The sequence below is a fragment of the Marmota marmota genome, unplaced genomic scaffold (assembly GCF_001458135.2).
Source record: "Marmota marmota marmota unplaced genomic scaffold, marMar, whole genome shotgun sequence".
NCBI lineage: Eukaryota > Metazoa > Chordata > Mammalia > Rodentia > Sciuridae > Marmota > Marmota marmota.
Genome location: NW_025999932.1, coordinates 26,333,304 through 26,357,424, shown reverse-complemented (window position 1 = coordinate 26,357,424; position 24,121 = coordinate 26,333,304). Strand labels below are relative to the sequence as shown.

At 40.9% G+C, this 24,121-nt stretch overlaps 1 protein-coding gene across 4 annotated transcripts in view; it reads right to left on the bottom strand.

Annotated features, from left to right (window-relative positions):
* The window catches only part of B3glct (beta 3-glucosyltransferase), a 107,778-nt gene that overhangs the window by 66,973 nt on the left and 16,684 nt on the right, over positions 1-24,121 (bottom strand). Inside the window, exons 1-4 of one of the 4 annotated variants that reach the window (XM_048800788.1) lie at positions 20,774-20,801; positions 19,978-20,018; positions 13,929-13,968; positions 7,082-7,197 (exon numbers count right to left, since the gene is read on the bottom strand). In XM_048800788.1, coding sequence (XP_048656745.1) covers positions 7,082-7,197; positions 13,929-13,968; positions 19,978-20,018; positions 20,774-20,786 — 210 coding nt within the window. In that variant the 5' untranslated portion in view covers positions 20,787-20,801. Of the gene's footprint in view, positions 1-7,081; positions 7,198-13,928; positions 13,969-19,977; positions 20,019-20,773; positions 20,802-24,121 lie in introns of those variants that run through there. The other 3 variants (XM_048800789.1, XM_048800787.1, XM_015484190.2) reach the window with 3 other exon arrangements.

Here is a 24,121-nt window from a genome sequence, read left to right as displayed (position 1 = left end):
CAGCACACACTGCCACACCCTGTGGTCCTCCCCGGAAGAGACAGTATCTGCCTCTTAGATTTCCCTTATCCCAGCTTCCACAGCAGACTGGGCTGTCAATTCTTTTTCAAGAGCATATCAATTTCTTGAAAAAGGTCCCAGTTAAACCTCAATTAGGGGGCCATTCTGTCTCTTTAAGATGACATTGCACGCCCCCCCCCCACCAACCTATGCATTTCAGCATTTATTTCTCACAAGTTGATATTGTTTCTCTATCTTCATGCAGTTCCAGGGCAGGACATATCATCATTGCCCCCCAAGAATTGTCTGCTTGTCCTATCTCTAAAATGCTATTCGTGGAATAAACTAGAATTAAAAAAAAAAAAAAAATTTTGTAGTTGTATCCAGACAGAATGCCTTTATTTTATTTGTTTATTTTTTATGTGGTGCTTAGGATCAGACCCAGTGCCTCACACATACAAGGGAAGCACTCTACCACTGAGCTACAGTCCCAGCCCTAAACTAGACTTTTCATCACATGATAAAAATCTCTACAAACAGAAAAAAAATGATGGAATATCAAGTATAGTTTCAAATTTTAAAATCTTGCTAGCCATTTTAACTTCCTAAAGACTTGATCCAAATATGAAACTACCTAGGCCTTGACAGCACACTCAGCATGTTTTGAATGAATTAAATCCCAGCGCTCAAGTTTGTGATAACTCCTTCAGTACTCATAGCTGACTTCCATGCAAGCAAAGAATTTTGAAATAAAAACAGACTATCTTGTAATTAGAGGGAGGGTTCCTTATCCCTTTAGTATAGACTGTTTACTATCACAAAAATTAAATGTTGGAGGGGGTCGCTTAATGATAATACTTAATTACACGTCTTTAAAAGTAATATCAATATCGCCACCTAGTGGCCATCTAAGTCCCCTAACTCAACAGGTTGTCCAAGCTGCAAAGTGTAAATATAAATAAAAGACAATATAGTGCACGCATACCAAAACTGAGTAGAAGCATAAAATAAAGTATAAGAAAAATACTTTGAGGAATTAAGTTTTTCCTGAGTTTTGAAAGCTGAGAAAAATGCATCAATGTAAATACAGTTTCTAACACTGTACATTTGACATTCTACTAGGTGCCATGGGAAATATGAAGGCAGTTTGCTGTCTGAAGGCAGGGCAGATGCACAGTATCAAGTTAACCATAAGGGAGTCCATGAAAAATGCCAAAGGGCACCCCAGAAACCAGGTGTCAGAAGATAAAATTTTCCATTATGGTACGCTGGGGTTACCAGCAACAACATAGTCTGTCAAAATAAAATAATAATACTGAACATTTTTTTAAAAGGATATTTAGACATTCATTATAACACAAGTGAGCCTTGAAGACATTATTAAGTGAAATAAACCCATTACTAAAGGGTAATTTCTGTATGGCTCCATCATGTGAAGGACCCAGAGTATCCCAACTCACAGAGACAGAAAGTAGAATGGTGGTTGTCAAGGGCTGTGGGAAAGAGAAATGGGCAGTTGTTGTTTGATGGGTTCAGAGCCTTAGTGTGGCAAGATGAAAAGTTCTGAAGATGGGTTGCCAACCTGAATGTACTTGACACTACCAAACTGCACACTTAAGGGGCTGATTTTGTGATAGGTGCTTCTGAACCACAATTAAAGATTAGAATGGAGATAATAATGACAGTAACATGAGCCAGCTACAACACACTCGTTTGTGATGCTTCCTGGGGTAAGCGCACAGGCAGGAGTCCCAGGAGAAAGCCCTGTAAGATGGGCAGCTTGAGATGCCCTAAGAGGCCTCTCTGGAGAACATCACAGGACTGGACACAATTTGAAAGACTGAACCTGGGGTTCCCAGCATCACACTTCACCCTTCTCTCTGCACCTCTCTGTCCACCCCTCAGCCTTCCTAGAGGGCTGCCCTTGCTCTACCTGGCCCCCAGACACCTGTCTTCCCTAGGGTCCACTGCCCTTTTACTTTCCAGATACCAGCCCTATGTGTTGCTAAGGCTCAAGTCCACCAGCTCCTGGCCAAGCCTTTTTCATGAGCTTCAAACAAATACCCAGCCTCTGGCCACTGACAATACCACTGAGGATATGACCTCTGCAAACACACAGTCAGCTTCCCCCACTGAACCTGCAAAGAGCCATCCTCAGCCTCACTTAGCAGCACTACCTCACCTGAGTCCTAGCTGGGAGTGATCCTTCCTTCTCCTCAGCCCATGCCTAAATCCTACCATCTGGCCCATGAACCTCCATGTCACTCCTGTCCAGATCCAGTGCTTCCCCACTGGCTGTGGTGAAGGCCCAGCAGCATGGGCCATGCCCCTGAGCAGCCCTGCCCCAGGATAATCTGACGGCCTCAGAGTGAAGCCCCTACCCTGGTCTTGGCTCTCCTAACACCATTGTCCCACAGTTAATGGAGGCTGGGCTTAAGACACATATCCAACCAGGTCTACTCCCGACGGACCTCTCTAGCAGGAAGCTTCAACCAGGGGTCACTCTAGCTGTAACAGTGATTGGAGGATACCAGGAGCCAGAGACACCAAACATCTCACACATCAAAGGGATGGTCCTTAAAATGCCAATAGTGCCCCCTAAGAAGCCCTGAGTAAGGCCTGGCTCCCCAGGTACCTACAGTTCCTTGTGACCATGTCTCCATCTCCCTTCCCAGGCTGGCTTCCCATATGGCTGAATCCCAGCTGATACCCTCTCAGAATGGCAGGCCCTCACATTCCACACCTCTCACCTGGCTGTCCTACCTGCTGGCCTCCCCTCCCATCCCTGACCTCAACCTAACTGGAGCCTGATATGCAGGACTTGGCTCTCACAAGTCCCTCCTTAAGCCCTGTATCTCCTCTTTAGCTGCCCACTTCCCCTCCCAGCCATGATGGGGACCCCTCTTTTATGCACTCTTCCATCACGGCACCCCCACATTGCTGTAAGATTGCCTGCTGACGGGCCTGTCTCCTCTCCTGGACTTTATCTTGCTGATCTTCATCTTCCCAGTACTTTGCCATAGTAAATCTGTAAATACTGAATGATGAGATATGCATAGATAAATTCTTCTACAGACTAGGTGAGTCCTTGAGGTGTAAAAAAAATCCTAAATTTAACAGAGACATCAGTTTGTTCCCCAGGACCCATCCTACCATCTTCCTTTTAATGGTTAGACCCCCTGAGTTCTGGCTGGACCCAAGGCCACTAAACCGGACCTTGCGTTTCTCAGCCTTGGTATGCCTATCTGATTATGTCCTGGACAGTGGTACATAAGGAAAGGGGACATATATAACTTCAAGGTCCTCATCCTTGTCCTCCACACACTGCAAGGTGGACAAGGACAAGATATCCAAGAAACCTGGAGCAAGAAACCTGGAGTAGAGCCTCCTACCTGAGCCTGACCACTGACTGGGCTGTTTGGGAGGGGAAGTAAATCTTCTACCTTCCTTAAACCATTTTTATGTTGTCTGTGTTTAAACAATTTTTGCAATTTGACTACCATATATTAGATACTTCCTTTGTCTAAAGTGCTGTGAAGAGATCCAAAGAAGCATCTGCCTTCAGAGAACCTGTGACTTAATGCAATATGTGTACATGCGTGTGTGTGTGTGTGTGTGTACACCTGGGTGCATGTGTATGCCTGTGCATGACCAAAGGTATCTATGCTGTCTGGAAGAGAAGTGAAAAGGAACTCCTATTACAATAGAAAAGAAAGCAGCTCTGAGAAAGAAGAGATAATGAATTTCGGGATGCAATTCAATTAACATTCACCGAAAACTCAGGCTAAGTACACACACTGCGCTTGGTTCTGAGAAATCAAAAACTTAATAAGACACATTCTTTTCTCTGCTCTCAAAATTTGTAGGAAAGATAAAATGGTAACAAGCAATAATACAAAGTGAAAAGTACACAAAAGAATTTGTACAAGACACAGAAGCGGGACCACAGAGAAAGTGCTATGCAAGGGAGGGTCAGGAAGGGACACAGAAAGGCCTCCTGGGGATATGGAGGAAGATAAGCTCAACTCCTGCAGAGCCACAGAGGCACGGCAAGGTGACCAGAAGAAGTTTGAAATTGCTGAGAAGCAAAGCTCAAAGAATTGAGTGACAGGAGACAATGCTGGGATCCAGGGGCAGAAACATCAGTCAATAAGCTTTGGTATAATTACCCAGGCAAAGGGGAAGAAACATGGAAGCCTTCCTCCACTCTGCTGGATCCACTCCCTCTCAGCTGCCTGCCATCCTGGAAGGGGCTGGGAATGAAGCTCATTGGTAGAGCATGTGTTTAGCATGCACTAGGCCCTGGGTTAATCCCCAGTACCAAAAAACTAACAAAATAAAACACTGGGAGACACCAAGAAGCTCCAGCCAACACACATTTTTCATTCCTAAATAAAAATTTGTCATGTTCTGTTTCAATGAGAACCTTAACCACCCTCCCACAGGGTCTATGGTCAGTTTTAATCACCCAGCAATCTTGCACCTCTAGGCCCTACTTTTTGCAGAGCCTCCAAAGAAGGGTAGGCACATCCAGCCCCTAGAATGACCCTCCCAAGTCTCTTTTGTCCTAATGAGAAAAAAAAAGAAAGAATTTTCTTTGTATAATTTTTTATATAATTTCTATTACTTCCCACCAAAAAGTACTCTCATGCCTTATCCCCACTGCAGACCAAGTCTCAGGAACATTGTTCTGCTCCAAGGTGCCCTGTAAACTAAGCTTCCCAGATGAGTGAAGGGGAAATGATGTGTACTCATCTACACAAAAGAAGAAGAAAAATAAGAGTAGACAAATAGCAGAGAAAGTATGGGGGTAAATTCAACCAACTAGATTTTGTTGGCAAAGAATGTTATTATCCACATTAATGGCAAAAGTTACTCCTGTGGGTTAAATACATGGGGATGACACATAATCCACACACGAGTCTTTCTCTGCAAGATGGAAGGCATTTCTGAGAACAGGCAGGCACACAGGAAAAAGGGTACCCTTAATTCATATATGAGTAATCGATGCCTAACTGTACACTGACCTGCCAATATTGTGTAATTGTGGTCACATGATTTAGGTTAGTGGCCAAGGTCCAGTGAAGCTAGATCCAGTTCAAGTTTGTCTGGACACAACGGAAGGACTATTCAGGATACTGGTGCTCCTCTCTTTGCAGCAGCCTGCATTTGGCCACCCCCTAGTGCCTCCACCAGAACTGATGGACCTTAGCTAGTCAAGGTTGCTGTATGTCTGCCCCTCTCATGAGATCAGGAAGACCCAGTTTAAAAAATAAATAAATAAAAGTTAGGTTTCTGGACAAAGATGAATTTTAAACCTATGAGGCTCATCTAATCTCTGATTACCAAAAACAATAATCTGTCAAAAGCATGTAATTCTTTTCTCTCCCTGAGAAATTATAATGTTCCAAATGGGGCAACCTAGAGAGCTTGCTCTTGTAGGGATGCTGAGAGGTTTTTGAAGTTTATGTCAATCATTTAAAGACAAAATACAGTAAACCTTACTCTCAGCAATGTCTTTGTCTCAAATATTGTTAAGGATGCTTAACTCCATTGATATTTCTGACCCTTTATTTTCCAGCCCCCACCAAGAGAAGAAAGCAATCAGTCAAACATACATGTCTCTTGTCAAAAAAGTTCTTTCTTAAGAAAACTAAGAAACAGAATTTGAATACAGACAAATATACTGTCTTGAAGGCCATAGCAATCTGGTGCAAAGGTCCTGAAGGAAGTTTTTTTTTTTTCACTTGGTTAAAGAAGAAAGCACATATACAGCAATACACAAATCCCCCTTTATCTATGATCTAAATTACTGGAGATCAACCACAATTTTAAAATGTTACATGAAAAACTCCATAAAAAAAAACAATTCCTGAAGTTTTAAATTGTGCACCATTTTGAGTAGTATGATGAAATCTTGGGCTGTCTTCCTGAGTCCTTCCTAGGGACAAATCATTCCTTTGTCCAGTGTATCCTTGCTTTATATGCTACCCACCCACTAGTCACAATATTCAACTTAGTTATCAGACTGACTGCTGTGGAATTATAGTGTTTGTGTTCAAGTAACCTTTACTTTACTTAATAACTATTAAGTGACTAGTGAGCAGGTAGCATATATAGCAAGGACACACTGGACAAAGGGATGGTTCATGTCCTAGGAGGACTAAGCAAAATAGTCCAAGATTTCATCATACTACTCAAAATGGTGCACAATTTAAAACAACAGTGGTGCTGACAATATTATTACAGTGCATTGCTATAATTATTCTATTTTATTGTTAGTTTTTGTTGTTAATTTCTTACTGTGCCTAATTTACAAACTAAACTTCATCCTAAATATGTATGTAAAGGGAAAATATAGTATATAATTTGGTACTATTTGCAGTTTCAGGCATCCACTGGGGGTCTTGGAACACATTCCTACAAATAAAGGGGGACTCCTGTACAAGAAAGTAGATCTTCCTTTGTGTCAAACCTCACCATTATTCATAGCAACTTTAGATTCAGCTCATGTCTATTTTAAATGTCATTAAAATGTACCTGTATGTATAGATTTTCCTCTCCATAATCCTTCTGGGATATTACATTATAAATCAAATCAAAGTTCAATTAATGACATCCAATTAAAAAACAGATTAAGAGGCTCACAGAGAGAGCACCACACTAAGATTAATGAAAATGTTATTTCAACATGAAAATTGCCTTTAGAACTTGTTACCAAAATTCTGAATAATAATTATCTCTATTTTAAGTCCTGCCTTTAAAAAGTCATTTCTTCTACTTTGTTTTATCAGACTTCATGGCAAAGCCATACAAAGCCCTACACGATTGTATAATTCTAGGTTAAATACATATATAAATATTATACACACATGCACAATAATTTAGTATATGATGCTTTGAGCATTAGGAATTAAGGAGAGCATTTTCAACAACAAAGAGTCAATATTAAATAAGCCAAATGAGTCAGATGAGTTACTGTCATCTAAATAAAATTGATTTTCTACAGATTTGGTGTTTGGGAAAACATAAAATATATGAAGAAATATATAATTAGACACTCCAAACCATCTCCACATACCTGTGTAAGATTTGCAGCCTCTTTTAAGATGATCTTTTTCAATTGCTCTGCTTTCTTTGCATGAAAAGAATTACTTTGGCTCTGGATGACAAATACAATTTCTTTTAAGTCTAGAACCAAAAAAAAAAAAAAATTTTTTTTTCAGGTATTTTAAAACAATGTTTGAAATAAACTTGAAAATAAGTAAGGGGGAAAAAAAAAACAGCATCAACTAAAAAATAATCCTTCCAGGCAATGAACTCTCAGCAGGGGAAATCTATTTATATAAAATTTCAGAGACAAACCTTTTAAACTGGTTTCTGAAATGAACTTCCTAGAAGTTAGCAAGTAAATAAGCTCACTGTACTAGACCAAGGCTGTGGTAACAAATGGAGAATGTGCTCCTGCATCTGTCAAAAAGAATGTGCCAAAGTTCGAAAGTGACTAGAATAACCACTTCCCTAGTGACTGAAAATCCCACAACCACATACTCCCGCACTGTGCTGCTATTGTCATGGGTTGAAGTATGTCCCCAAAACACTTAGGTTGAAGTTCTCACCCTCAGAGCCCAGAATGTGACCTTATGGCATTGAATCTTTACAGAGGCAATCAAGTTAAATGAGGTCGTTAGTGTGGGCCCTAATCCAATAGGATCAGGGTCCTTATAAAAAGTGAAAATTTGGACACTGAGGTGACATGTGGAGAAAAGTGGTGTGAAAACATGTGGAGAAGATGACCATCCACAATCCAGGGAGAGAGGCCTGGGACAGACTCTTCCTCAGAGCCCGCAGAGGAAACCAGCCCCGTCAGCACCTTGGTCTTGGACTTGCAGCCTCCAGAATTGGGAGATGATAAATATCTGATCAAGCCACCCATTCTGGGACACTTTGTTATGCAGCCTATGCTATCTTTCTGTTTCGGGTGACAAAACACCTAAGATAACAAACTTATAGGAGGAAGGATTTATTTGGGCTCATAGTTTTGAAAACTTCAGCCCGTGGCCACTGGTCCCTGTTGTTCTGGACCTCTGGTGGCACAGTACATCATGACATCCAGGAAACAAAGAGAGACTATCCCCTTGAAGCACATGCCTCCAATAACCTACCTTCCTTCTCCACCTCTCAAAGGTCCCACAACCTCCCAGTGGCACCATAGTCTGGGGACCAAGTCTAACACAGGGGCCTGTGAGAGATAGTTCATACCTAAAGTAGAACATAGCCCTAATGAACCACTACTATGCCATTTTGAGAATGTTCTGGAGCCTTTTACAGTGACACTTAACAGTGAATACATATGTCCCATGAGTTCACAAGTATTTGTAAATAAATGCCTCAATCATCCCTACCATACATCACAAGGAACTTATCCAGATTAGAGGTTCTCTCCAGGAAGACGGCTGCAAAAATGAACAACCACAGGCACTGGCCAAAGTGCCACACAAAAGCCCATGACCATACCCCAGCAGCATCTGCCAGCCCGCGAGGGCCCACTTTAAGAGGGTCCAGTCTTTTACAATAGCAAGCAAAACCCTAGGATGTTATGCCCACCTAGCGGGGACAATTCCCAGAGGTCCTGCCAATAGAGGCAGATGCTCAAGCCATATACTTAAGAAGCACATTGGGCTGCTGAGGTTCTGAACTCATAATACAGGAATAGATAGAAACAGCCATGGTGTTATCACCCTGCCACCAAACAAGGGTGTGGGAAGAAAGAAGATGTCACATATATTGTGACCTCCAGCCACATGTATAGCAGACCAATACAAGGGACCTTCTTCCCACCACAAGCCTGTCTCCTTAACACCTCTGCTCAAGGACACTAATTTGTTGTTTTGTTTTGTTTGTTTTGTTTTGGACCATGGATTGAACCCAGGGATGCTTAGCCACCAAGCCACAATTCTGGCCCTTTTTTATATTTTATTAGAGAGAGGGCCTCACTGAGTTGCTTAAAGCCTCACTAAGTTGCTGAGCCTGGCTTTGAACTCACGATCCTCCTGCCTCAGCCTCCTACATAGCTGGGATTACAGGGATGTGTGTCACCACCAGGCCCAATTTGGTTTTAATTGTATTCCACTGTGTCTTTTTGTTCTTATGTTTGGTTCTATAGTTCCATTCATTTCTTCACTCACTCAAATATTCAGACAACAGACAGCTCTGCAGTGAGCCACCTAGTTCCTAAAAATAATCTGAAATGTTCCTTGGTTAAAACTCAATAAAAAATTTAAAAGGAAATGCTGAACAACCTACTGAATATGACCTAATTCCTTCCCTTTAGGAGTTTAGGTAAACATAACCATTCCATCTACTTTGAATCGACTTCTTGGCTCTGTGAACCAAATACATGGATAAAGCTTAAAGGGGTGTTTTACATTTCAACTGAAATGTTATCTTCGATCCACTATATCTAAAACATTAATATAAGGTGGCATACCAAAATAGAAGTGATAAAGATTTATTTTTATAAGAATGGAGCTTCAGGGGATAATTTTTTTCAATATTTAATAAGGTGATGCACATGACCCAGAAATTCCACTCCTATTAATCATCCTTGAAAATCTCTCATGTGTATACAAGGACATATAAAAAGAGTGTTCACAGTGGCATTGTATAAAAGGAAAAAAAAAAAGAAAGCAACCCAAATATCCACTAACAAGATATATAAATCAGAATACTACATAGCAGTAAAAAGTAACTAGCACTCTGAGCATAAAGTAGCCACATGTAAAAATTAACTAGCATGATATGTATCAATCCATATACTGTGGTTGAATACCAAAAAGATAATCCTGGGGAAAAAAACCAAATTGCTTAAGAATAACTATATAAATCACAGTTTGCAAATATAGAACAAGAAATACACATAAAGTGGATCTATATTATATGTAGGCATTCATATCATGTAAAAGTATAAAAGATTATATGAGAATGATACACACTGCATGAAGATAACGGTTAACAGGCTTTGGCTGTAGCAGTAGTGCTGTGTTTCTTAATCTAAGTGGAAGATACATGGATATTCAGTATCTCCGTATTTATGCCTTTTCATGTGTTCAAATTGTTTCATAATAAAATCTTCAAAAGAATAGAAGATCTGTCTGTCAAAAAGTTGACCCTACCTGTACCATGGTAACTGACTCTTGATGCTTCTACCAGCCCAGCAAATTTCTCATTGTTCTCACAAAGACCACAGTTCTTCCATTCAGGGAAGAGATCTTATAAGAACAAAAGAAAATTCTTCCCCTTTTCATATATCTGAGTCATGCCTGTGAATTTCTGCCATTCATTTTTTAACACAACTACTAAGAAACCACCCTCACCCCTTCCTTTTTATGTACTCCAATCTTGCATGCTACATGCATTTATTCAGCAACCATCTTCCAAGTGCCCACTAAGTGCAAGGCTCTGGAATGCACAGATGAATGAGCCCAGTCACAGCAATGAAATGTCTGAGCCTATAGCTCAGAAGTCAGGCTGTGATAACCACACCAGGAGGTGGAAAGCCAGAGCTAAGCCCAGGGTACTAGGGGAGCATGCATGGGAAGCAGGTGAGGCTGGGTCAAGAAACGATCCTGGAAAGAGGGATTTCCACTGTTCCCTTCAAAACGCTGCAGTGTTCTGCTGTCTCACACACAGAGGGTAGCAGATCATTAGGGAAGGAAGACAAGGGGTTATTACAGAGCTGGCAGCCTGCCTTATTTCTGTAGCATTCCTGAGTACCTACCCAGAGAATCTGGCAGGCCCTCTGAAAAAAAGAATGAGAAGCACTGTGGGTGATAAAGTTAGAGAAAGAGTCAGACTCAGCCCCACCAGATCACGAAGGACTTATATTCTGTGCTATGAGGCTTGGAATGCAAAGGAACTGCCTTTAAACTGGCTAGGGTCTTAGGAGCTAAGTGTGGCTGCAGGCAGCAGGGTCTGCCGATAGGAGGGAATGAGGCCACTATGTCCTGGGGACAGGCACAAAAAGAAGGGATGGGGGGAGACCTTCCCTGCAGAGAGAGCAGGGAAGGCTTGGAACAGAGAGTTGAATTTAGGACTCTGAAAATATTAACAGTTGGAACTGGCTAAGAAATAGGATGCATGTTGGAGAGTTATTTCAGGGCCAAGGCTAAAGAGGAAGGGGGCACCTGACATTCATGAATAACAGAAGATCACTAACATGCTCTTCAGCCCCAACCCACTCCAGGGAATAATCAGGCTGGTAGAGTTTAGTTAGTGCTAAAAAACAGCTTACATGCTTAAATCCCAGCAGTTCTTTACATCAGCACCAAGAACTATGTTCTGACATACAAACTAGTCCCTCCCTCAACCGAATCACATTCTGGCCAAGTCCAGGTCCCAGAGTTCATCTGGGCAGCCATTTTCTCTGTTGATGCCATTCAGCCGCCGGACTCTCAGGTTCCCACTGCCCACTGGACACAGCTGAATAAGACGATTGTACTATTTCCTTTGCATCTTGGTGGCACTTCTCTGAACTCACTGCAACTCGCCTTCAGCAAACACTGGCACAATCCGTGACAGACTGCCATCATTTCTCCTCCAACAATGTGCAATAAATGGGCTGCATGTTAAGTGCCTGATAATGGCTATCAATGTGACAGGCTAGAAGAAGGGGAAGATAAAGATTTAGTCAAGGATACGGAAAGGACCAAGGAGATACTGCAGCTAACAGTGGGCTGCAGAGAAAATTCAGGAAAGGCAACAGGGCCAAGGGTAAAGTTAGAAAAGGATGCTTGGAAGAGAAACAACTTCATCTGTGGCTGAGCACCCGTTGGAGAGGGGCCAAGCACTCAAAAATGACCCCGTAGAATGGATTTCATCATACTGGTGCTTTTCTGATGAGAAATCAATACAGTTTCTTCTGAAAAAGGTGACTAACAAGTAGCCTTATGATCTATAACTGAGGGGTAACGTGCATACAGACATACACACCCATACACAGGAAGAACCACTCCAAGTGTGTCTTCCTTAGCAAGAGCAATTGCACACTAGTGAGTCGACTGATTAGGCAGTGAGCCAAAAGAGGAAAAATGACCAACTGGTGTATGAAGGCTGTAACCTGCTCTGAGTATTGTGAGCCTAGAGTTGAGGCACTCTGGCTTTTCTGATGACACCATGACTATGACAGTATTGCTTTTTAGTAGCCTCCTATTCCTATAGGTGCACAGGAAAACTTGGGAGAAAGAAGCCCCCTGGGTCTTTTTCAGATGAACTGATACCAAGTTGGGTATCACCATGATTTGCAGTTTGCAGTTGTAAGATTGTCAATTTACTTGTCCAAGGTAACTTCCCCTGGGTAGTTTCAAGCTCATGTTGCGGACTCAGGTCTCTAAACACAAGCACTATGAGGAGACCCAACAGCTCCCATGAAATAAACCTACAAATATCCAAAACCACCAGAGAAATCTCCTCATGGGAAGGAGCAGCTGAACCAAAGGGAATGTTGTAACAGAAGAAAAAACAATGAACAGACATGGCCCCTTAAATGCAGCTACTCTCAGAGCCCACAGACCCTGAACCTTGCCCCCATAGGCCCCAGATGCACCTCCCCTTCCATGTGCAGGGGTGGGGAGGTAGCTTCCTGCTCTTCTGCATCCTCTGAATCCAGGCTCAGGAAGGAAAGGCCTAGAAGGAGAGCGTTCCCTCTCCTTGTTATCCAAAGCTTGTCTTCCAGATCTTCATGGCCTACCCTGGGATGAAGGACAAGGACAAAATTCACACTCCTGGAGGTCAGGCCCACTCCAACTTCCAGAGGTGCAGCCTTGCCCTCTGTCCGCACACGAGATGACATTAACAGGTGACTAAACTTATGGTCGCATCCCTAAGGATGATTGCAACATGCTGGGATGGGAAGTACCAACAACGGCTTAGATGGGCTGTGAGAGAAGGGCGGTGTGTCACAAAGGAGGGAGGAGCAACTTTCGGGCCAGAGTCCCTCAGATGAGTCTGAGGATGTGACTGAACTGACCCTAAAGGGCACACAGCCATCCACCAGTCAAGGACGGAGCCCGGCTCTAGAAGAACACAGCATGAGCAAAGGCCACAGCTGGTCCTCTTTTCCCACTAAGTACGAGTCTCTGCTATGGTGTGGATATCTTTTGAATGTGTCCCTCAAAGGCTCATGATCTGGAGGCTTGGTCCCCAGAGAGGCAGGGCTGTGAAGTGGTAAGATCTTTCAGAGGTGGAGCCTAATGGGAGGTGGTTATGTCATTGGGGTGCTGCCCTCAGAAGAGATCAATGTAGCTCTCCTGAGGGCCCAGTTAATTCCTCTGAGAATGAGCTGCTATAAAAGAGTGAGCCCAACTTCTGAAACTTTCTGGCTTTCTATCTTGCCATGTGACATTTGCTTCTCCCACTCATCCCTGCCATGATACCATCTGCCATGATCTGATGCAGCCAAGGGGGGGCCCTCACCAGAGTCAGAACTAATGGAACCTCATGTACTGGGACTTTCGGCCTCCAGAACTATGAACTAAATAAAGATTTTTTATCCATAAATACTCATCCTCAGGTATTTTGTTATAGCAACAGAAAATGAACTAACACAGCCCCTAATAACAGAGACTATGTCTTGTCCTGCTCTGCACCCCCCTCAGCACCCACCAGGCATGATGCTATACCCTCATGAAAGCTCAGTGAGTGATGGCTGAGGGAATTAAATCTAAGACTTTAATTGTTACCTCTAGCACCTATCATATGCCAATATGCCAGTCTGAAAAGCGTTCTCCCCACCTCTGCATAATAGGAAAGAGTATTTGAACAATAAAATTTATCCCATAAGTAAAAACAGAAAAAAAAAATCTACTTTATGAAATATAATGTACAAAAATACCTACATACACTCTTAGGTTAAAAAAAAAATCACTTACCTATGCCATTTTTTCTTGATATCCCACTTTTCTTCAAATCCTATGTTTAAAATAAAAGAGAAAATGATAAATCTCATCGAATAACAAGAGCTAGCAATCTATGGATAAATATGTATGGTACATATTAACACTTAGGGGGAAGACTTGAAGATAGAAGCTTGGAAACACTTTCCTAAAGAAAGAAGACCACAACATAAGGTGGGAAAGCAGCATCGGAGTACTTCCGCCTCACCCAGAAGTGCTGAATCAGAACTGCGCTTCTCTTACATGATCCTGGGCAAATCGCTTAATTGAGCTGAAGCTCTTTCCTCCTGTGTAGGATGATGTTCTTTGAAAGTTAATTTTAGAAACCTTGTCAACTCTAAAGCATCACAAACCGATTAGAGACAGTCCCCTTACTGGCAGGGTATTCCTCATGAAAAAGTGCTCTTTGGGAATTTGGACCTACTGTCACCAGGAGGGTTCCCACCACCTTCTCTGCTTCCTGCAAAGCAGCCCTAGGGGCCTACACAGGGCAGCAGAGGAGGTCAGCTGATAGTAGTGGCTATGGCTTGAATATGCTCCCCCAAAAGCACATGTTGAAAACTTCATCCTCAGTGCAACAGTGTTGGGAGATAGAACCCTTAATAGGTGATTAGGGCTCAGCCCTCACAAATGGGTTCATGTCATTAGTGTGGGTTCATGTCATTAAGAGTGAGTTGTTATAAATCCTGGTTCAGTCCTTTGCTCTCACACATGCTCTCTTGCCCTGCTGCCTTCCACCATGGGATGACTCTAGCAAAAAAAGCCCTCACTGGATGCCCCCACCTTGGACTTCAAACCCTCCAGAACTGTGAGAAATAAACCTTAGTTCTTTACAAATGACCAGTCTCAGGTATTTTGTCAAGATAGTACCACACATAGTCACAAGTATAAAAGAGGAACTTCGGAGCTGGCAATCTCCAGACACAGAAATCTGGATGCTGCCACAGACATACCTGGTTCTGACCCTATGCGATTCAAGGAGGAACTCTCAAAGAGATTCTCTGACAAAGTACAAGGAATCAGCAGCTGAATCTGCCATTTCTGTTATCTCCTCCACAGACTGAAAAGGCATTTTCTTCTTAATTGCCCTTTCCACTCTCAACAGCCACATGCTGTAATTACCTGGATGGTGGCAAATATCCCTCAATTTCCTTCACACACTGCACTAAGGATTGATTGTGAGCCTCTGCCATCAAAACCGGGAGCAGCTTAAAAGCCAAGATACAGCCACAAAGCAGTGTGTCCTTTAAGAATGCCAAAGAGGCAGGGACAATAGGCAGGGAGGAGGGAGAGCTAAACGCAGGGGAATGACAACTTCACATGGCATTTTACAAAATTATCTTTGTCTCAAGACTAGAAATGCCACTGAGCCAGGGAAGAATTCACAGTTAGGTGCTTATTTGTTAGATCTCAGGATCTAATGTCACTTAATCCTGATAAAAGAGGCTTTTGGAAGAACCCACTTAAAAAGCCCAGAGAGTTTAACCTACATCTCTAAATGTAGGGAGCCAAAGCCAGGTTAGATCTTAAGTAAGTGATAATAGACTCCCTGCACGAAATCCCCTAAATGCCACACCTGATCAGAACCACCTGCTGTTGGGGGCTGGGAGCACTGACCTTGGCTCAGGGCATCACTGCTTCCCACCATTAACCTTAGGCTTGCCCTTGAACCAAAGCTGCCTGTTCCTTGCAAGGCCACAAATTTGGCTGCCAGATAAAGCTCACAGAAAGGTCCAATGTTACCATCTAGAAAGAGCACTGGAGCTGATTAAATCCAGCACAGCCCTTTCACCAACAAGACAATCTTTTATCATAAGGAAGATAAAGGAATTTTCCAGGGCCCAAGTCACTAGCCTCAAAACCCGGATGAAAGTTAAGCCCTCTGTAGCGCCCCTTCCTCACACCACCATGCACTCACAGCCTTGCCCAGAGGCGCCCTTTAGATATGAACCTATTTTGAGAGTAAGCTAAAACTAACATCTACAACAGAAGTCACCTTTAACAACACATTGAAAGACTAAAAAAAAAAAAAAAAATAGCAGAACGCAGTGCTTCCAGACCAACTTCAACAAATTGGGGCACCAGCTGAACTTTCCACCAGATAGCTTTGTGAAACCTAAGAACAGGAACCCAAATTATGTATCTCTAGTTGTTATTGAGCACTGTAGCTCAGATGGGCTGACACAATAGCTAGGAAATGATTAGCTATTTCAAATGACTCAATCTGTAAACTGTTAAAATAAAACACCCGAGGAACGGTTGCATTAGGTGAACTGAAATGGAACCAGAATGGTCTTGAGTCATCTCCCCTTTGAGACAGAAAATGAGAGTAAATGAACAAACTGACAGAACATTTAAAATTCTGTCTTCAGCGCCCCTCGTGAATAGTCTTAGTTCTTTCTAAGAAGAAAGAAACACATGGCTTGTTTTATTATCTCTGCTGCCACATTTTTTATACTGACTATCAATATTAATCAGAATGTGCTCACAGTCAAGGTTGTATAAGTCAACTGAATTACCATTCAGATAGGAAAGACATTGGTTATTAATGCATTTACTCTGCCAACAGCTCCCACCCTAGCCAGGAACAGACACCCGTGTCACTCTTTTACATGGGTTTGATGTTTTTAAGCCACAATGGATTTGAATACATGCAATCGAAATATGCAATGCTTAATTTGTAACTTCTTCACAAAAACAAAGTATAACATGCTCAAAATATTTGGTATGTAATTTTTGATGATGAAAGGGAAATAAAATGCCATCTTCCAACCCTATCCTCACCACCCCCCTCTAGATTTTAAGTAAATTATTCCAGATGTGTTCTCAGGATTGCACCCAGTTGTAAGCTGGTCCTGTTCTCTAATTCTGCCTCCACCAATTACTGGGTCAGGCCTCAGTTTCTCATCTGGCTCCAATTCTTGTAATCATCATCATCTATTTCATATGACTTCAACTGCTACCACAAAAAGAAATTTAACTAGTGAAAGTAATCAGGTCTTTTACTTTGTTGCTTTGACTTGCCTAGGCAGAAGAGATTATTTAAGCAACCCCTTGAAAGGTTGCATAAGACATTTCGTGTTATTAGGTAAACAATTAGGACCTGTACTATTCTGAGTTACACACACACACACACACACACACACACACTCACACACACCTTCATAACAGCCCTTTGAAGTAGATCCTCTTACCCCATCTTAGAGATGAGGAAGCTGAGAAACAGGGAGGCTAAGTCCCACAATGTGGTGAAGAAGAGATGATGGCACTTTGCCTCGAGTGTACACAATTAACCTCACACCACACAGGATGCAAAGACACCTGCCATCACAGGCTACAACAGCGCAGTCTGAAGGCAGGTGGACAGTCACAACTGAGGCAGCACCTACAGCCTGGAGTGGGCAGGCTTCCCTGAAACTGTCCATAGGTCAGACTCCAAGGTGGTTCAGGCATTAGGAACCTGACAGAGGAGAGAGCCCAGAGGTCGGGTCACAAATGTACATGAGGTCACCGGCAGCTCTCAGGATTTTGATAGGGAGCCAAACCCAAAACCAATAGTGAGAGTACATATTGCTTGGGGGCAGAAACCCAGCCCAACTAGGATGGCCTGCATGGGACAAAAAGTCTAACATGGGGCCTTTGACTAAGGCAAGCATGAGGTGAGGTGAACTGGAGGCAGCTGCCTTGGGCCACAGTGGCGGGAAAGATCTCCATCAGTCCTGCTTGGGTGACAAATTAATGACAACAAAATTCAAGTGGTCAATATTCAGAGCCTTAAATTTTATCTCCAGGTTCAACTACAGATTTTGGACAACATTGTACAAACTAATTTTTCTCCATCTACCAGTTTCAGGTGTATTGATTATAGCATAGACATGTTATCATAGTCTCTGCTCATGGGAATAACAGCTATTTTGGCTGGGAAGCCGATGCATAGGTGCAATTAATGACATCTTTCAAGTGCATCAATACCTTTGAACGAAAGATGACATTAAAATATAGGACTTTTTTATCTTTATTTATATTTACATATATACTTAAAGCAATATATACATTTATAATATTTGAAAAAATACCTTAAACTTATATTTAAAAGACTGCCCTATAATTTCTAAATTTATTAAACAAAACTTTAATTCCCTATTAATAATCATTAGGTAGCACTTTACCATATTTCCCCACATAATCGTCACCACTGTATAACCATAACACTCCTGTTTTCTAATCAAAAAATTGGTTTATACCCTTTCACCATATAATCATTGCATGGTCTACTTCTGTTCCTCACCCACTAAAAGGTGAACAGAGCAGAGATGTATTCACAGTGGCACATGGATGCACATTTGTCTTCTCACCCACTGCCTAGAATGCTCAGCATGAGCACATCGTCAGAACATTAGAAAAAGGCCACTTGCATGGCTTTAGAGTATTGCAGTACTAACAGTACACAGGTCTAATATGAGATAAGAAAATAGTGGTGCAAATCTTCAGACACGGAAGATTAAATTTTCGAAGTCCACAATTTGTAACACTATACTAAATTTTCTCAAGTGTAATATTTCAGCTACAATGTACTAATCAATAACAACTAATGTGTTAACTTTTTTTTTCAGACCAGAAAAATGTTCACTAAACAATCATGAAGAAATTATATGCATGGATTTGGACTATGCAATTTTGTTATTATTTATCCATAAGTATTCCGTGCATCCTAATCTTATACAAAGGGGAGTTTCGTAATAAATTATTTTTAAGTAACACCAGCACATTAAAAAAAAAAAAAAGAAAGAAAGAAAAGCTTCACATAATGGTCACAACTCACTTTTTTATGAAAAAATAAATCGTTGTAAAATCTGCAATGATTATATGGCAAATTATAGTAAATTTGTCATTAAATAACCTCAGAATTGCCAAATACATATTAGAATGCACAGGACTATATAACATAAAATAGTAAAGGGTGAAAAATTCAAGGATTCAGAAACTTAACTTCATTTCTTAATAATCATGTGACCTTCGTAAAAATCATCTAACTTCTCTAAGGCTTTATTTTCTCTGTTATATCTGGAAATATTTACTTTGTAATAACAGAATCATTGAGAAGATCAAATTAAATGAAATGTGTGAAGATGCTTTATTAGCCATAAAGAGTTTTAAAATCATAAGATATTATTGTTATCAGTTCCCCTATGGCAGAACCTCACAGTATAGTTAGACGAGATAAAACACATTTATACAAATTGTGGGGTAAGTCAGACTCAACTAAACCATAATTAATATGACAAAAACAAATTGTTTTGAAATACTGCTTCTTCTCTTTCTCGTGTGCTAAATTGGTCCCTTGCAAAATGCAAACGGTAAACATTTAGATGAGGTTCTTGAACACAACCAATGATCAAAGCAAAGCAGCTCTGAGATTTGTTGCCCCCTCTCTGCTGGTCCCCCAGTCTGGTTTTTGATTCTGAGCATGCAAAGATTATGGCAGCTTGGTTGCCTTTGGGGTCTAAAACCCAGCATCCCCTCCCACCTTCAAGGTAACAGTAATCAGGCTCTTGACAGTCCAATGTACTAATGTACTAATCAATAACAACTAATGTGCTAACTTTTTTTTTCAGACCAGAAAAATGTTCACTAAACTATCATGAAGAAATGATATGCATGGATTTACAAAGCAAAATCCTTTCACAGACTGAAAAATACTAAATATAATGTTAGGATAGAGTAAGACTGGAGAAAACTGGTGCTCAAGCAAGACTTCTAAAACGTCACTGCCCATGCCAAATAACTTTGATCCTAAAATGATTTCAAAACCTAATGGATCTACTATGACTATGAAATGATTTTTTTTTAAGCAAGTCTACCTGTAGGCTGCTGTTAGGGTTTCAAATCTATGTGAGTCAACATTACATTAATTTGTACAACAAAAGAAATACATCAACTACTGAAGGACAAAATCTTTACTGTTCCCATTAAATATAAAAGAGTCTCTGAGATGAGGGGCAGACAAGAACATTAGAATCAGTACCTTGACCTCTTTCTTTACATCTTCTGACATCGAAGCAAAAGCTGAAAAAAAAGAGAAAAAAAAAGGAATATTTTAAAATTAAAATAGCAATCTAGGTTTGCTCTCACATTCAATAGTTTTGTTTATAATGAGGGGAAAAAGAGACTTTCACAAGATACATTTTGCTCATTTTTAAGCAGCTGCATCTCTGCAAAGTAGTATTGTTGGCTTTTTTTCATCTCAGACCTAGAATTATTCATTGATGTGAAGTCAACCTGCTTGCACTACCAAGGAAAAGAAATACAACATCAAAGAAATTAAAATCTGTGTATGCCATGTGTTTATGTGTTCATAAACCACACACAAACACACACACACACACACAATATGTATACAAAATATTTCTTAGAAACCTTGATTCTGGTGCCTTCACAAGCAAAGGCAAATTCCTGAGAATCCAGGGGGAAGTACAAATTCCCACCCTTGCCATCACTACCAGAGCCTGGCAGGCAACAGAACTAATTTTGGAGTTTTTGTTTTGTTTTTGGGGGGTGGGGGTAGGAGTGCTGCAGGGTTAGAAGTGTAACACAGATGCCGCTGTTGGTGGGCAAGGAGAGTGTAGAGAACCCACTAAAGCCACAGGGCAGGAGTGAGGAGAATTAAAATCACTCCCCATTCAGAATGATTTAATGTTTTGAGTCAGAGCCCATAAATAGACAAAGATCTCCCTAGAGACACACTTGGGCTCTGCATTAAAAATATAAAGCAAAATGATAATCCAAACAGTCAAGAAGGTTAATGAACAAAAAAATAATACCTTCATTGTACATTGCACTTTTCCTGAAGAGCCCAGCGGCAAGCATTGCAAAGCCTTAGCTTTCTCCAGTCAGCATTCCCAGGGAGAATGGGCAATGCCAAGGTGCAGGAATGCACTTAAAGAATCAGAGCAGCGATACCATGGAGCAGTGATGTAGTCCAAGAAGTGTCAGAGGTAGAGCAGCCTGAGGGCAGGGAGACCCCACTCAGAGGGGAGTGGGGTCTCCCTTCCACCTAATACCTCCTTGCCCCCAGACATCCATTGCCTCAAATTCCCCATTAACATTTGCGCAAAGGAAATAATCTAAAACATACTCACACTAAAGAGCAAATGAATAACATGGTTTAATCGTTTCTAGTTCCAGAATGACATTTCAAAAGGCAGGGCAAAATTGAAATGCAAGCAAAATGAACCTCTGCGTGTGGAATTTAGATACGAGCAGATAGAACAGGAGGCCTCTCTGAGACCTCCTCGTCTAAAACAATAAATCCCCAACTCCACACCCTCCTCATCCCCTCACTCTTTTCATCAGAGAATTATCAAATGTCTTTTCAACTTATACATCAGTTTACTTATCCAGAAATAGTTTTACGGACTATTTGCCCCACACACCAAGAGCACAGCTAGAACATAGAAACAGCTCAATAATTTTGGATGAAAGAATACAAGTCTTCATTATAGTCCTGGGTTCATATCACTCAAGGGCTGCCTACTCCTAAAACAGTAGCACCTACTCAGTAGAAGGAAGGAGTTTCATGGTCCACCCCCTAACCCTGTGCTTATTTTTTACCAGGGTCTGATCCATGCTCTCACTGATGCATGCTCACAGGTGTGTGCACACACAGAGGAAAAGCAAAATCCAAATATTTATCCATCAAAATCTAAGAACAGAGGCAAGATGTAACCCCAAATGCCATTTAAATTTTGTTTCAGCATAATTAATATTTTTGTTTTGTTTTATTCCATTTGCATTTAGTGTACTCTGCACACTTAAATCCCCTAAGAAGATACCGAAATATAATTATTTAAGAAACATCAGGAGCTGGGGGCATAGCTCAGCGATAGAGCATGTGCTTCCTTTGTGCAAGGCCCTGGGATGGATCCCCGGCACCAAAAATGAATAAATAAATGAGAAGCATCTTCCAGGGAGGTTACAACTAAGGTTGTTGTAACCTTAGTGCCACAGAATTTCGGAAAACAGAGCATTCTGAGAATTATAAAAATTTGAATTAGTATGACCAGACTAATACATGACTATAATTCAAAAACTATGTCTTCCTCACCCCAATCCACTCCTACTCCAAACATGGACAAAGATCTAGGGGTTAGAATTTCCTCCTTAAGGAAGTAAAATTGCTTTCTCGATTTAACAGCTTTGGAGACATCATCTAATAACCAGCATTGACTTTCACCTGACTTCTTTGCAAGGTCAGACAAGGAAGCACGTGTCCACAAGAAAGCCCCTGGCCCTCGGAATGTAGAGCCAGGTGTGGGAAAGGTGCCTCTCAAGCACTGAAAATTACTCACACGTCGCCTTTCATAAGTAAGCAGCAAATATCATTTGACAACGAAATGTTTAAAGTGGGAATTACCCAGAGGAAAGATACTGCTAATAAATCAAGCAAGTTCCAGCAATCCTGTTTGTTGAAATCAAGACACCACTCCTTCATTCAGGCAAGGCTTAACTGAGCTAATGTTAAACTAGATTCTAGTTCCATCCAAAATACACAGATGTAGAGTTTAAAAATCTTTAAAAAAAAAAATCTGTCATTTCTCCCTATCATTCTGCTGTGAAATTATAAACTCCCTTGTCTCATGATAGATACAAATTATATAATATTTAAAGCAATGACATAAGAAATCCATCAGTGCTTTCCTAAGAACCCATCATACGGCAAGATAATCCTCGTTAGAAGAATATTTTTTTAAATATGTATTTTTAAAGTGCCAGTTGGTTTTATTGTTACATTTACAAAATCTCCATCAAACAAAAGAAATCATCAAGGACCTAAATGTATTCTGAAGGTACAGAATAGGCTCTGCCACTAATAAATCTAATCTTAAAATAATGAATCATTTGCAGAATTCCTACCAACAACATCCCGGTTTCATGGAAATGAAGTAGAAATGGTGCAAATAAATGAGGAAAATGAGAAAAAAAATTGCAAGGAAGAACTTATTTCTTTTCCTTTCCACAACTCTAACATGATTTATTCAATTTTGTATTGCTTATGTTTAGTCCTAGCTACTAAAGTGTGTAAGTCCTCAATTTCTTAAATTAGTTCATTACATAAATGTTTTCATTTTCATAAAGCAAGATGAGATAGGTCATTGTGCTTGCTTTCTCTCTCTCTTTAAATTTCTAAATCCCAAAGCGGCACAGATTTAGAGTATATTAATCAAGTGAGCATGGTGGGATATATAAAATATAAAGAGAAGCTGTATAAATCACAGTATAAGATTAGGATGCATAAGAACTGTAAGTATGCTGTATTTATAGGTAATTCTCATTCTATAAGTTGTCACAAAAGCTGAATTGTTAATTTCAAGCCTGCAGGAAATGTCATATATTTCTTATGTATATGATGGGCTTAATTTTTCTCAAAAATTAAAGTCTCCCCAGTGCTAAAAGAAAAAGGGGGGGAGTTCACACTGAGAATTGAAAACCCACGTGGGCCTGGGCTATCCAATGGGGGACAGAGGAAGGGAGGAAGAGTCCCCCAATTCAGGGACCCAGATCAAAGGAGCAAACAGCAGTGGCCACCTGGGGCTCCATGTTTGGTGTTGGTTTCATGGTAATTTCCAGATTCAGATTCTTACAAACTTGGTCTGAGTGCCTTAACAAGCAATTGGAGAAACACTCTAAGGTAAATCATGCTGTTATATGCCAAACCACTGCTTAAAAGTAATTTTCTCTTTCTATTTTCAACATGAATTCTGGAGACAGGGAACTATATTTAAAGTGCAAATCAGGAAGGCAATAGAAATCAGATCCTTTTCATGATAACTCTAAATAATTCAAGCTGATGAATGTGTTAGCACACCTATACGGAAGGATAAATCAAGGTTTTACAACTAACCTGGGACTAAGATTTATAGACTAGCCTAAACCCCAGAGTGTACGAAAACTCGAGGAGGTAATTGCAATGCATTTAAGCAACACTAATCAACTTTCTTTTCTGGTTCCTGAGAGGGGGCAAGGGACCCCTGTCTCCAGACAGGGAAGATAATTTTGCTTCCTAATTCCCGACTCGATTTTATTCTCCTGAATTGTCTTCCCGAACTCTCTTCCAGGAGCATCTACATAGAAACCAGCCCAATGCACAAAAAAAAAAAAAAAAAAAAAAA